Genomic DNA, 15,187 nt, shown 5'->3' on the forward strand with positions numbered 1-15,187 from the left:
CTCAGGGTTAGGCAGGATGGATATATTCTTATTCAAAAAAAGGTAACAAAGACAGTGGTTGTCATGGCAGAATACACTTGCATAGTATACCTGTATGCATCTGTAAATTAAGTGCCAGTCACTCAGACATGTGCAACCCTTGGCTGTGCTCTCCTGCAATACATTAAAAGATACTTCCTAGAGTGCACTGAGCAGATGAAGTACTTTTCATATATTTGCTCTTAACAGAACTAATGCATACTGCTATACAGATTCCATAATGGAATCAACATAATTCCTTTCTCCACATTCCTAAAACTGGGCAAACCTTTTTTTAGTAATGATGTTCAGCAGACCCCCCAAGTTATTATAGGTTCTGTTTCATTACTAAAACTGACTGGAGCGATTCAAAATTCACAATTTTTTTAAAAAATTTTTTTTGGATTTTATATTGTGACAACCCTTTTCTCACCCTTAGAAAGTTATACTTCTGGCACTTTAATTGCTGGATTTGTTGTCTAGTTAAAAAGAAAAAAACACAACAATTAAAACTCACTGGTCATAGCAAGACAACTGACAAGAGGCCAGACGAATAAGCTAATGAGGCAGGGTCAAAATAGTTTGGAGCTCAATTCCTTCATAAAACTGTAAGCTAACTCTGCCCATTCACTATGAATCAAAAAGCCTCACATTTAACCAAGGAAAACAAAACAAAACAAAACAAAACAAAACAAAACAAAACAAAACAAAACAAAACAAAACAAAACAAAACAAAACAAAACAAAACAAAACAAAAAAAGGCTAAAAACAAAAACCCTCAGTGTGATGTTCTAATGACATTCAACCTGCCAAAACTATTAAACCCAACTTAGAAAATGCAACTTGGGAAAGGACATAAGATTTAAAAAAAATTCCCTCCTCCCTTAAATATAACTTATGTGAAAATATGAAATTAAATTAAAAAATTCTGAGTTATTGCACAAATTATAAGTTTTCAATATTTACAGAGCAAAAGAGTTCTGAAATTTGAAAAAGAACATGAGGGCAGTAAAACTGTTACAAACTCCCAACTGTGTCTGCTGGGGGAAAAAAACATCAGGGGTTTAACTCTCCTCTGCTTCTTTGACGGAAATAAAAATAAGAAACCCAAACTGCTAAGGAACAAATGCAGCTACAGCAAAAATGCCAAAGCATTTAATGTCCTTGCAGTTCTTTATGAAGAGCTGCTTCGGCACTCAATGAATAATCCTGGGAAGGCAGAAAACAACTTCCACATTTAATAAGGCTTCACAGATGAGCACAACTACTTTTTTTCTTTAAGATGGACTTAACCACCACACAAAGAAACATGCAAAATAATCAGCTGCAGATATTTCACAATACCCGGGCGCTGATGTGCTGAATGCTGGTCTCAGTTCCCCAGTTTAGTGTCCAATGTCACTCAGCTTCAGATTGTAAGATTGGGGTAGATAATTCTGACATGAGCCATTATCTGCTGAGACTAAGAGGCAAACTGTCTCTTGTGTGTGTGTGTTTTTTCCTTCTCCAGCCAGTACGGTTATATTGATGGTGTCCTCTGTTGCCCACAGGCTGCCGCATGCCACTGCTGCCAACAGGATTGTAACCATTGCCTTGGTTATGATTATGAGTTCCTTTCATGGAAAATTTCATGCCATTGTGCTGCTAAAAAAAAAAAAAAATAGAAAGTTCTCAGTATGTAGGTAGCCCAAGACAGCAACTATAAGCATAGTCACAGGGCAGAAAGTATCTCAAGCATAGGATGAATAGCTTTGTATTATTTAGAAAATTGAGAATTGACAAATGTAGCACAAAGGATTCTAAAATTTAGGAGCAATTTAAGCATTATATAAATACTAAATACAGTATTTCTTAAAGTTCACAGACATCAGTCTATTAGTCCTATTTCTCATAGAAAAAAGAGACTTGTCATAAACCTCTAAACTCACATACTTATAGAGAGACCGTATCATATACACACACACACACACACACACACACACACACACACACACACACACACACACACACACACACACACATATAAAGATTTATATTTGGGTTTATCTCAGTCTCAGTCTGCATTTGGAAATAATTTCAAAGATTTTAAAAGCTTAAAATTCACTGTAGATATTCAATATAAAAAAGTTATCACAAGATATTCAGTGTCACAAATGAAACTTCTTTCAGAAATAGGCTAAATGTAGATCAAGAATAAACAAAGGTAAGACCTAGAAATATTCCGTGACAGAATGAGTGATAAATTGGGAGGCAGGGAGAAGATAAAAAGAAATCAAAGTCTTATATGTATTATATATGGAAGACTATTATTTATTAATAAATCTATTAATTAAATAATTTATTTTTACAAGTTCTGAATTTCATCTGGAATATTCCCAATTTTATATTAGCACTGATATGCCCTCTACAAATTAATGCTTATTATTGAGTTTTCTTGTTGAAGTTTAAGTATTATAATATAGTTTCATTCAGGTAGAAAAATTTCAATTTTTAGAAGATTAAAGAAGCTAAAAACTTAGCCAAGTGTTATTATTTCTGCCCCCTTAATGAGCTTAGATTCCAAGAATAAAGAAGTTAGATTAAAAAAAAAATGAGGAAAAATAAGCAAAAGAAGGAATTCATTTTAATCACTAATGAATACATTCCATAATATATCACCCATAGGGTTGTAAAGTCCCTATGTCATGAGGGAAAAACAAATTCTTTAATGTGGAAACATTTACTTTTAGGGCCCACTTGACATATTGTCTCATAGCCATCAATTTTTGAGAAACTATCCCTCAAATTCAGTATATAAATATATGTATATATTAATATACATATATATACATCCATGCACATATACAGTCTATGTTTAACTTATCTGTTTTCTTTATGACAGCTGTTACTACTTTAGGCTATATATATTTGGGGGATTTGCAAGTAAATAAAAAGAGAAATCCTTGGGATATTACAAAAAACCAGAAAGTTTTTGATTTAATGAAATAATTTGCTAAGTAGGGGAAGAATCAAGAATGCAGGTTATGAAGCAATGACTAACACTACCATCTCCAATTCTTCAAGTAGTAGTTTTTATTTGAGTAAAAGTAATATATTTATTTTTTCTTGGTCCTTAACATATGAAGAAGCATTTATCATGACATCAAATTTTTAACAGAAATCTATTGATAGAGAAAAAAGTATTTTTACTTTATTTTCTTTCTAATTTGAAATTCTATTTGCTTATATGTATAAGAATATAAAAACTAAGACCATTAATTAGGAGACAAGAAATATGTGAATTGGGGGCACTTAATATACTTTAAAGTTTAACAGAATTTCCTTTGCCCTACTTATCAAGAATAGGTTTTTGCTTAAAAGGTACTAATGTTAACATTATACAATGTTTAGAAAATTTGGGGTTCGTCTTAAAATTTTAGCTCTATCACAAAAATATGTTAAAATTTAGCAAATCATACACAGAATATTTTCAACAATTGTTTTTTAAATTTAACATATATTAGGATGTCTTAAAACTCTAAATTCAAGTAGTATATTAATATGATTTTGAAGCATACCTTATGATACAAATGGGGGCTTGAGAGTGGGTTGGGAGATGTAGAAGGAACAGCAGGAGATGACATGTGATGAACAGTTTTCAAAGATGGTGTCCCTTCAATACCAACTTGTCTGCAAGGAAGTGGGGGCACACCTAAGGTAGGTGGAGGTATAGTAACCTAGTCTATGAAAAAGAAATTGTAATAAACATTCAATGAATAGCCAGAATAATTTAAATACAATTAAATTTTTAATCCTCATAAATAAAATTTGTACACTAAAACTACAAAAGTGAAATTCTTACAGATGGCTTTTGAACAAAAGTACATTATAGTAATAAATTTTATTTATTAAAATCTAAAGTAATAGGTTTTATTTAGAATTAGACTCACTATATAAGTAAATAATAGGAAGACCTGGGTTTAAATTCCTCTTCAGACTTACTATCACTGTGCCCCTAGGTAACTTACTGATATTAAGTCAGTTTCCTCATCTGTAAAATGGGGATAATAATAGTACCTGCCTCAAAGAATTATGTGAGAATCAAATACTAAAGCACTATATTCAATGAATATATAGCAAATAAAGTACTTGTAAACCCTTAAATTATTGTTATTATTAAAGTGCAATATTGAGGACCAATTCAAAAATAAGAAATATTCTTTTTCATGTTAGAATACTACTCTTACAATTCAGTTTTAAGAAAATGATCTAAAGCATAACTGTCAAACTTGAACATGAACTTCGGGCAGGCTTCAAGAAGGCAGCAAAAATTCAAAATATAATTGGGAAATATTTAAATAAATAAAAATATGTATCATATAGATGTGGCAACCTTGCAGGGATTCTTTTTATAAGAATATACTTCTATTTTAACTTGATTATCACCATTCTAAAGTGTCCTATACTAATACTTTCATTTTCCTTTTGAAAATTTCCTATTTCAAATATGCAGTGTGATTAAATAAGAATATGTTCTTCAACATAATCAACAATTCCAAAAATCGATCTGGCTAGTATGGCTTATGGACTATAGTTACTAGCAAAGCAATAATACCTTTTGTCTTATTGTTTTTCAGAATGACAACACCTTCAGTTTATTTGTTTTAATATTTTCATTATTTTTCACTGTGGAAATTTTTCTCACTCTTCCTTAGACTTCAGAGTTTCACAGTTGTATCTTGAGATCAATACAAGTTCACAAGAGTAAAAACAAACTCTTAATTAGGCTCTCAAATTCCAGTGTGGTTGGATAACTACACAAAACTGAAGCAGTACTATTTTAAGAAGAAACAAAGCAAGGATTCCCTCCCCATGTATACTCTTTCCTGCACATATAAACATATATGCACACACAAAAATATATGTGTGTATATATAAATATGTGTGTATATGTATATGTATTCATACATATACATATAAACACATTAAATTCTGAGTGTGCCTTCATGGAGTTGTGGGAAGCTCTTGACCGTAAGGTCAATGACAGAAAGGTCCCATACATACCAAAATATGAATAGCAGTACTCTGGCAGCAAAAAAAGAAAAGAAAAGAAACAAAGTGGGTGCCTATCAACTGGAAAATGATTGAACAAAGTATGACATATGAAAATAATATAGAATATTAGAATATAGGATAATAATATGAAATAATACATAATATCTTAAAATAAAAATGAGGAATTGAGAGAAATAGAGGATCATGTGTAAAGTGATAAAGAGAAGAAAGCAGAACTGAGAACAATATATACAATGAGTATCACAATTTGAATAACACTAAAAGGAAGATGAACTTAAGAGTAATAGGATGAATGATGTTGGTTCCGGGAAAACAAAAAAAACGAAATATACATTCCTCCTCTCAGTACAGAGGTAGAAACTCAGAGTATAAAGTATTATGTTCAATAACATACATAGTTACTTTGTCAGTTGTAATTATTTTTGTCTACAAGGGAAGGTTAAAGGAAAGTATATGATAGAGTAATACTGAAAAGTGATTGATGGAAAAAAAAAAAAGACATCAATTTTTTGGGAGGGAAGAAATGAAGAGAGATGTCCTTAGTGCAATTCATGAGGATCCTCTGATATATGCTTAAATCCTAAGCCCCTTTCCTGAAAGATCTGTATCAAAATATAATTAAAGGATTAAGGAACTGCTTCATCTTGGGTAAGGTTTTAGGGGAGTGATAGGCAAAATACCAAAGAACCTTGGTTCAACACCTGGTTGTACCACTTGCTCCTGGGAACATCCCATCATCTCTATGAGCCTCAGTTTTTTCATCAATAGAATGAAAGTCAGACATAATATTTGAAATCCTGTCCACCTCCAGGATTCTATATGTCTCTATATATGGGTAAAAATACATTTTAAAAATAATTGCTCCGACAAAAACAAAACAAAACAAAACAAAAACAAAAACAAAAACAAACAAACAAAAAAAAAAAAAAACCAGCATCACAAGATCATAGATCCAGACTTAGAAGAGACTGCAGTGGTCAACTAGTGCAGCTTTTTAATTTTACAGATAAGGAAAGAAACCCAGACCCAGAGAGGCTGGATAATTTCCAGTTATATAGGCAGTAGTAGCAGATCCTGGTCTTAGGCCTTCAAAAGGAGCAAGCATTATTTCCAATACACCAACTGAGGCTTTTCAAGATTTGTTTCTTAAGGAGGTCTTCATTAATTGTCAGAACTCAGATTATAATGTAATAACCCAAATCAGTTTAATTTCATTGAAATATTAACTTACTAAGCACTTGGCACTAAGAATAGAAAAGAAAAAAAAATAGCAGTAATTACACCTCAAGGAGATTATAATCTACTAGTGAGATATGAAATACATACAAATAAATATAAATAAATATAAGTTAAAGTGTGATGGAGCAAAGAAGACAAAAGAGAGCTTTAGAAAAATTTAGGAAGAAGAAAATGTTTTCGCTAGGAATCTACTTTTACTTCCTCATTAGCATTCAAATATTGAATTTCAAATATAAATTGCAATTGCCTGGAATCACTCAAAAACTTTTACACATTTCCCATGTCAACATTTTCTTTTTTTTTAAATAACAAATATTCATTTTGTAAAACATGGAACTAAATGTTGTCATATTTCCACAAATTGGAATAAATGATATTCAAAATGCCTTGGGAAGCAATTATCCTATTTTATGCTCAATCATCACAAAATTTTTGAAATTCTTTTAGTTTCCCTACTTAATGAATACTTTCCCTCACATATATACTATTGTGAAATACAATCTGGCAACAGAAAATTAAATTATTTTCAAATTTTCCCTTTAGTCTAATAATCATATCTCAAAAAGGGAGGATCTGTTTATAATTATTTGAAGCAGAATAAACCTTATATGCCAGTTTAGTGCTAAAAAATAATTCACAGTAAATGAAATAGAAGAAACTATAGCTTTAAGGTTGCTTTTTAAATTCTTTGAATTGAAAATTTAAAGATGGAGTGCAAAGTACTATATACACTAAAACATTGCTAAGTGCAATTAAAAAACAGATGAAGCAGGGACTTCTCTCCCTCCCTCCTCCCTATCCCTACCTAAGAGTATCTACTAAACTATCAAAAGGATCACATTATAAAGGCAATCCTACTTATAAAACAACCCCACCACATTGGGAAATGTAGATAATATTAAAGAAAAAATTATAGAGCCACAGAATTAGAAATAACTTCAGGTCATTTAGTTCAACCCCTTAATTTTACAGATGAGGAAACTGTCAGGGCCCAGGGAGGTTGGGTGACTTGCTCAAATAATTTGTTTCCAGAGCATTTTATCAATCGGTCAAAATGTTTAGTATTTCTGAAAGCTGAAATGTGTCAATCAATTTCTAATATAAATATATAGAACTTATTGAAATGAAATGAAACCATTTAATGGATAAAAGATAGGTGGACTACTGTGATTTCAGAATTTTATTTTCAGTTTTATAATTAAATCAGTGACTGATAGTTGCGGATTACGCACTTCTCCCCTCTATCCCCTTAATAACCACATAAACCTTCACAAACTACCTGCATACTCTTTTCATTTAAAATCTTTGATGTTTGTGAAGATGTCTATTCATATTTTTATATTTACATATAGAATGTGATGGATAGGGAGAGGGAGAAGGAAACAGAAATGGGATATACCTAAAAAGGATATTAAGAAGAGAAGAAAGAATCTAGTCAATCAGTGAACATTTTTATTTACTATGTGTCATAAAATGTGCTAAGGACTGGAAATATAAGTAAGAGAAAAATAAAGTCGCTGATCATCTTCTAATAGAGTAGACAATATACAAATAACTATGTATATAGAAAGTATATACAGAGCAAAAATAAGATACTCAGAGGAAAAGGTTTCCTGCAGAAGGTAATATATAAATTGATTCTTGAAGGAAAACAGAGAAGCTGGTAAGCAGAGATGGGGAATTAAAGCATTCCAGGCCAGAACTCAGAAGAACAGCCATTTAAAAGGCACAGATTTGGGAATTGGAATATTGTGCAAGAAGGCAGGTGTTGCTGACTTGTAAAGTATGTGGAGAAGAGTAAAAAGTAAGAAGGAAAAAAGTGAATTGTTTTAAATGCCAGAGCATTTTATTTTGTTTCTCAAGGTAATAAAGAGCCATTGAAATTGTTAGGGGTAGAGTGTCATGATTAGTCCTCAGCTTTAATAATTTTTAATAATTTTGATAGTTGAATAGAGGATAGAGTGGTCAGAGAAATGAATAGAATAGTCCATATATGAGATAACAAAACATTTGCACCACAGTGAATAGAAAGAAGAGGACATATACATAAAATAACGTGAAGTGAGAAGTAGTAAGACCTAACTTGGTAATTATTTAGATATGTGGAGTACAAGAAGAGAGTCAAGGACAATACCCCTTAACTAAAGGGTGGTGATGTCCTTGACAATACTGGAGAAGTTTAAAAGAGAGAAAGGTTTGTAGGGAAAGAAGATGAAGTTAAATTTGAAATGCATGCAGGACATCCAGTGTGAGATATCAAATATAGTTGTTGATGCAAAACTAGAGTTCAAAAGAGATTACTGTTGAACACTCTGGGAATCATTTATACAAATATTAAAAGTGAACTCATGAGAGCTAATGAAACCACAAAGGAAAAAGAAGAAAAGATGCTCCAGAAAAGAGCTTTGAAGGACACTTATAGTTAGTGAACATGATTTTAATGAAGAGACAAAAAAGGATACTGAGAAACAGTAGTTAGGCAGGCAGAAAGAGAATAAAGAGAGAACAGTGTCACAAAAACCTAGAGAAGATTAGATTTAGAGCAGTGTCTTAAAAACTTAGAAGGGAAAGCATTCAGGAGAAGAGAGTGATGAAAAATGTCAAAGATTGTAAAAAAAAAAAAAAAAAAAAAAAAGTCAAGACATGAGAAGAATGAAAGAGGATAGAGATTTAGTAGGTGAGGTAAGATGGGCAGATCAATACAATAAATAGAACACCAGCTGCAGAGTCATGAGGGCCTAAGTTCAAATAAGCCTCAGACTTTTATTAGATGTATGATCCTTAACAAGTAATTCAACCCCTATCTTCCAAAGACAGACAGATAGACAGACAGACCTCATTGGTGATTTAAGAAGAATAGCTTTAGTTGAATGAGAAGCTTGAAAACCAGAAAACAGAAGGTTTAGAATAAATTAAAGGGAGAAGAAGTGAGGGTAGATTGCCTTCTCAAGAAATTTAGAAAACGAGAGTATGTACAAGATAACCTTTTGGGAGGACCAAGTGAGAGTATTTTAAGGATAGGGAGACAGAAATATTTAGAGACATAATGAAAGGAATGAATAGATACAAAAAGATCAAAGAGTGGATGGCAGAAGAAGGCAGAGGAAGGAATCTGCTAAAAAAGACAGAATGAAATGAAATCAAAAGTTCATGTAAAGGTGATTTGCCTTGCAAGGAAAAGGGTTATCTCTTCACAAAAGGAAGACATAAATGAAGGGTATTTGGGAGAGAAAATGTTCTTAGGTGAAGGTAAAATATAGGTAAGAGAGGATGCAAATAACTATGAGAATGTATGTAAATATGTAAAGGTCTATTTTCTTCCCAAGGCTACCTTGAAATCCTCTGATCCTTTTTCCTATTCCGAAGTATCCCTGATTAGGTAAAGTTTATATTGTAACTTGAACAACTTCTTCTCCTATCACCAGTATCTTCTTAATTATTTTTAGAAAGAATTGTACTCCTCATCTAATATAACAAACTAAACCAAATAAAAAGAAAAAACACCCAATTTGGGGGAACATTTGTATCAGTGAAATATTTCCAACTGGAATCCTGTATTCTGGAAATGAAAAATTAACATTTTAGAGAAATATGAAAATAATTGTACCTGGTTATTGGTTGTCATTATTAGTGTTCTAGTAGGAGCTGACTGAGGTTTACCACTTGGCATTGGCAATGCTGTAGGTAAACTGGCCATAAGCTGAGATGGTGCTTGCAGACTAAATTGGTAAACATTAGGAGTTGTGCAAGGTGGTGTATCAGAATCCTTTTTTGTAGAGAAAAATTAGAAAGGAAAAGCAGCTTTGTGAAAGGAATATTAGCTTATTTTCCAAAATTTAAGTAATGACAAACAAAAGCACTTATGCTAATGAACCTGATATTTTTGTCAGTTTGAAACTCAAGTCACAAAGTTACATGTACTTTCTATGAAGCAATTTCAAAACTTGATTCAATTAGAATAAAAAATATTGAAGAAAAAAATAAATAATGCAAGTCTTTATTGATATCTCTTTCCTGTTGCAAAAGTATCTTTAAATTCAATATTTAATAATTTGAATTTTTGTATGATTTTTTAAAGCAATGTACATGACAGATATTTATCACAAGAATCATGTCTCCCACATATCAAATGGATAAAGAAAGGGCTACATATAACAATGAATCAAGTTTAAGTCCTTATGACAATTTTTAATGAATTTTTAATGAAAATGAAAGAATTTTAGCACTGAAATTCTTATGTAAAAATACCAACTTTTAGAAAGATTTTAACTTTCGCCACTAATTACACTGTTGCAATGTGTTAAACAAGTATCTTAAGAAGATATTATTACATTATTAATGCTTTACAATGACCACAAACCACAAAATATTCCATACTTACAATATCACTTCCAGAAAGTGAAGATACAGAAGAAGCAGATGAACCAGAGGAAAGAGGTTGGGTGCTAGACAAAGGCAAAGTCAAACGCTGGCTAAAGGGTGATTCTGTGTCTCTGCTTTGAGGCTGATCCCCATTACATGGAGTTATCTGCTCTTTTATCTTTATTCTATTATCTGTTAAGGCAAAAAAAAAATTAGAGAAAAAAAAGTTTCTTAAACAGTCTATGTTGTATAATTTTTATTAAGAAATTTGTAAAAATGAGTATAATAGTTTTTTTTTTCAGTTGTTAAGTATGAATGAGAAAATGTTATATTGGAAAACTATAAAAGTCATCATAAACATAATTATCTTTCTTACCAAGTTCAGGTGATAGATTAATTTTGTTTCCCCATTTTTCTTTGATCCATCCTCTATAGTCAATCACTTCCTGTGTTACTTTGATGATTCTACCTAGTGTACTTTTAAAAAAAAGTTTGAAGATTACTGTAAAAATTTCTGAAAATTATCTTGTATCCTTTCCCACTAACTAGCTAATCTAAATACTATTTCTCAACATGACAGCTTGCTAAGTCAAAGGCAATTGTAAAGAAGCTAATATTTTATAAAATTTCCTTCATTTCTGTTAAGTAAAAATCCTGTTTACATTTCAGATACTGGAAAGCTGCTATAAGTTTAAGTCCTCTTAAGAGATAATATTATGAGTGAATGTAAATTGTTAGCACTACTGTCTATCTACCCAGGTTACTTATACCTTCGGAATCTAATACTTAATGTGCAACAAGAAAATGGTATTTACACACATATATTGTATCTAGGTTTTATTGTAACACATGTAAAATGTATGGGATTGCCTGTCATCGGGGGGAGGGAGTGGAGGGAAGGGGGCGATAATTTGGAAAAATGAATACAAGGGATAATATTATAAAAAAAAATTACTCATGCATATAATACTGTGGGAAAAAAATTCTAAATAAATAAAAAATTTTAAAAAAAAGAGAGAGATAATATTATGGAAGCTGTGCTCAACAAGTTCCTTATTTGCATACTAGCCCTCTTCTCTTCAGGCCTAGAACTAGCTCCTCTTAATTTTCCCTGCAAAGAAAAATTCTTTAATTAACTCAAAATCCTAAATAGCATAGCACTCAAAAATCTATATAATGTGGACATCAACATCAAAATTCAAATTTTGTGTGGATAAAACTATTTCTCTTGTCAGGGGATTCCATACATTGTCAAATGCCATATATCCAATAAACATTTGAATACAAGCATCTCTTTCTGATAACTTTGTTAAGAGAATCATTTTTAACAGATAAAATTATGAGTAAGAGGCATTAAAAATTGCTTTACATATTTAAGCAGAACAGACTTTGTGAAGTACAACAAAAGATATGAATCCACCTAGGCAGTTCCAAGCATATGAAAAGGTTGTATTCTAAAATTGTATTTTTAAAATTGGTTATTTGGAATAGTATCATAGAAATATAAGTGGTGGTTAAGTTTTTTAAGACTAGTCCACAAATACTAATTCAAACCAAACTATACCCTAACATGCTCATTTCAACTATATCTTCAACTATATTTATTAATGTATATGGTAAAATGCATTCTAGGTTTCAGTATGACTTCATTCTCTTCTTCCTCTTAAATAGTTTGAGGAGAAGAAGATATTTTTGGGGAGGAGAGACCATATAAATGGTAAGGTGTTAACAAGATGCTAATTCTTTATACTTCACTAAAACAATTCTTTAAGTTAAACGTTTTCAAAGAGTAATCAAGTGATCCTTTCCAGGAGTCCATAAGTTCAAAACTAATGTTATAATAATAAGATGATGTTTTAATTATTTTATCGTGAATACCAATAGATATAATTCACATAAACAAAAGTTTTTTTAAACTCCTAAGTTTTAAAAGTGCAAAAGGGTCCTGAAATCAAAAAGTTTGAGAGGCATTGCTCTGAGCCAAGTAGTTCTTATGCATTTTAAACTAAGGAACAAAAAATTAACTCACAAGAAGTGTGAGGGGGAGTCCAGTTACTCTGGGAATCTCCACCCGCCTTTTATATATTCAGTTGCCATACAGTTTAAATTTTAATAAACTGGGAGACTTCCTGTAGAAAAAACAAAATCTAAGAAATCATTAGCTATCAATTATTCAGGTCTGGAATAGAATTGGAAAGGGGCAAAGCAGGATCACTTGAAGAAAAGAAGACTAAAATAAGTGCTAGTTCTGCTAACATCTATCTTTTGCATCTTCTAGATCATTAGACAATAAATCTTTTCAAATGGTTACTCCTTATAATCACTTTCCAAAAAAATTTGTTTTAATACCCAGAAAACAATTTGTAATCAGAGATATTTCGCTTTTACTAGTGTTTTCCAAATAACAATGAGGAATATAACAACTCCATAATGATCAGTAATTGAATAAATAATTCCAGAAAATTCCCAAAACAAAAGAAACCATATTACCTTTCAGAATCTCTGTTTGGGTATGATCTTGCTAATGGTGACACTGCATGGCTAAGAACAATGTAGGCATAGTCAAAAACTTGCTTCACTTGCATGGCACCGTATGAACTTCTGCCAACATCATTCCCTGTAATAAGATGAACAGTTAGAAAAATCTACAAAGCATTTAAAGAGCAATTACCCAGATGATTTTTTTTTTGTATTTATGTGTGCAAAAGGCTTTTGCTTTAATCAGTACACAAATATCCATAGCAATAACCTGGACCTTGGTTTTCCAGCCAAAACTTGGTCCCCAATAGCAGGACATGATACATAAAATAGGACATGATACATACAATAGGACATGAGTGGGGAAACAGGTACCTGAATGAGCTAATATTCTAATATTAATAATAACTCTAATATTAATTTAAATTAAAATACAAATGATTATTAGGTTGTTTTAGGATTCTCTACTACTGTAAAAATGAGTAACAGTTGTTCATTAAATTTTTATATGTTTATCAAAACAAAAAAAAGACTAAACAAAAACTGGCATCTCCTAATTAAATATTTTGTATTCAACCATTAAGGCAAAATTGACATACTATGATAGCTAAAATACTTTAATATACCTAGAGCTAAAACCTAAACTTAAAACTAATTATACACTGTAAGGCATGTAACTGACAAGAATTTAGCACGTCCTTAATTTTTAGGTACTTAGGTCTAAACTTTGATCCAACAAACCAGGGCACATTTTAAGTAAGTCACTTAAATAAAATCATTTTATTTTACAAAAATAATATATCATAATTAATATATAATCTTTACAACTCAGAGGGAAGGAAAGTATTGGGTAAAAATATGTTTTATATTATTTTCCTGGTTAAGATAACCATGAGTTGGAAATCTTTAACAACTAGAAATCTAGTTGGTTTCTACTTTCAGTATTCATGTTATTTCAGAGTCAAATAATAAATGTCTAAATTTTAAAATAGTAAAATGCTAATCCTGTTTATAGAATGATTTCTTGCTCAGACTCAGGGAAAATGAGAACGTTTAGTGATTTTTTATTTAGTTTTACCAGGCAGTAGAGGATCTTCAATGCACAACATGGATGGTCTATATCCATTGGTCATGGCTTTCATGATTTCTTCTTTGGCGATATAGGCACCTCCATTTTTTATTCTAATACCAGTCTTCAAGTAATTAAAATTTCTTCCATACAGTTCAAAAAATTCTACTAGAAGCATTCCAAGGTTTTCATCAGCTCTTCTGGCATCAATTCTGGGATGCAACTGCAAAAGAAACACATTTCCTCTTTGCACAAATCTGAGCAAACTTTCTAAATATGTCATGTATCATCAATTCTGTTGTCTAGACATCCTATAAGATTCAGATCTCTTATTGGCCAATTTTTTTCACAATCACTAGCTGGTACTTATGATGATTATAAGGCCAGGAAAGAATTTGAAATGCTTTCTAAATCAAAGCTTTTATTTAGCCCACTTATGGTGCAAAATACATTTTATAGCGTATTTTAAATATTTTCAAATTGGCTGACTTATAGTTTATAAGGTAACTAAAATTTATTCACAATACTGCCTTAAATAGAATTAATCTATTCCCAGGTCTTGTTAGAGAACAGTTTACTAACCTGAACCTTGGTTAAAAGTAAGTTCCACTATTTGTTATATATGTTATACTGAGCAGGGCATTTCTGGGCCTCATTTCCATATCTATTAACTTAGTCTATTGGATCCTTCTAGCAATAAATTTATGATCCTGTGTATTAGCCTGGATTCTAGACAGTCCAAGTTTAATATTATTATTATTCTGACGTAAAGCCAAAAGGGGGCAGCACCAGAATGAATAATTCACATTTTACATAAAATAGACAAATCAACAGACTTAATGTGGAATGATAATTAGTAAGTATATTTCCACTAGTCAAACAAATCAGTATGTGATTCAGATCACCACTGCTTAGTCACCTAACATTTTGCTTTAAAGAGAAAGTTCAGTTCATACTAAACCTAAA

At 31.3% G+C, this 15,187-nt stretch overlaps 1 protein-coding gene across 1 annotated transcript in view; it reads right to left on the reverse strand.

The window, feature by feature from the left end:
- Window positions 1-1,349: 1,349 nt before the first annotated feature.
- TENT4A (terminal nucleotidyltransferase 4A) overlaps window positions 1,350-15,187 on the reverse strand; it is an 81,711-nt gene continuing 67,873 nt past the window's right edge. Inside the window, exons 7-14 of the mRNA XM_074280044.1 lie at window positions 14,231-14,444; window positions 13,165-13,291; window positions 11,051-11,151; window positions 10,694-10,866; window positions 9,858-10,078; window positions 6,305-6,317; window positions 3,576-3,734; window positions 1,350-1,662 (exon numbers count right to left, since the gene is read on the reverse strand). Coding sequence (XP_074136145.1) covers window positions 1,468-1,662; window positions 3,576-3,734; window positions 6,305-6,317; window positions 9,858-10,078; window positions 10,694-10,866; window positions 11,051-11,151; window positions 13,165-13,291; window positions 14,231-14,444 — 1,203 coding nt within the window. The 3' untranslated portion in view covers window positions 1,350-1,467. The remainder of the gene's footprint in view (window positions 1,663-3,575; window positions 3,735-6,304; window positions 6,318-9,857; window positions 10,079-10,693; window positions 10,867-11,050; window positions 11,152-13,164; window positions 13,292-14,230; window positions 14,445-15,187) is intronic.

The sequence above is a fragment of the Sminthopsis crassicaudata genome, chromosome 1, assembly GCF_048593235.1.
Source record: "Sminthopsis crassicaudata isolate SCR6 chromosome 1, ASM4859323v1, whole genome shotgun sequence".
Taxonomy (NCBI): Eukaryota; Metazoa; Chordata; class Mammalia; order Dasyuromorphia; family Dasyuridae; genus Sminthopsis; species Sminthopsis crassicaudata.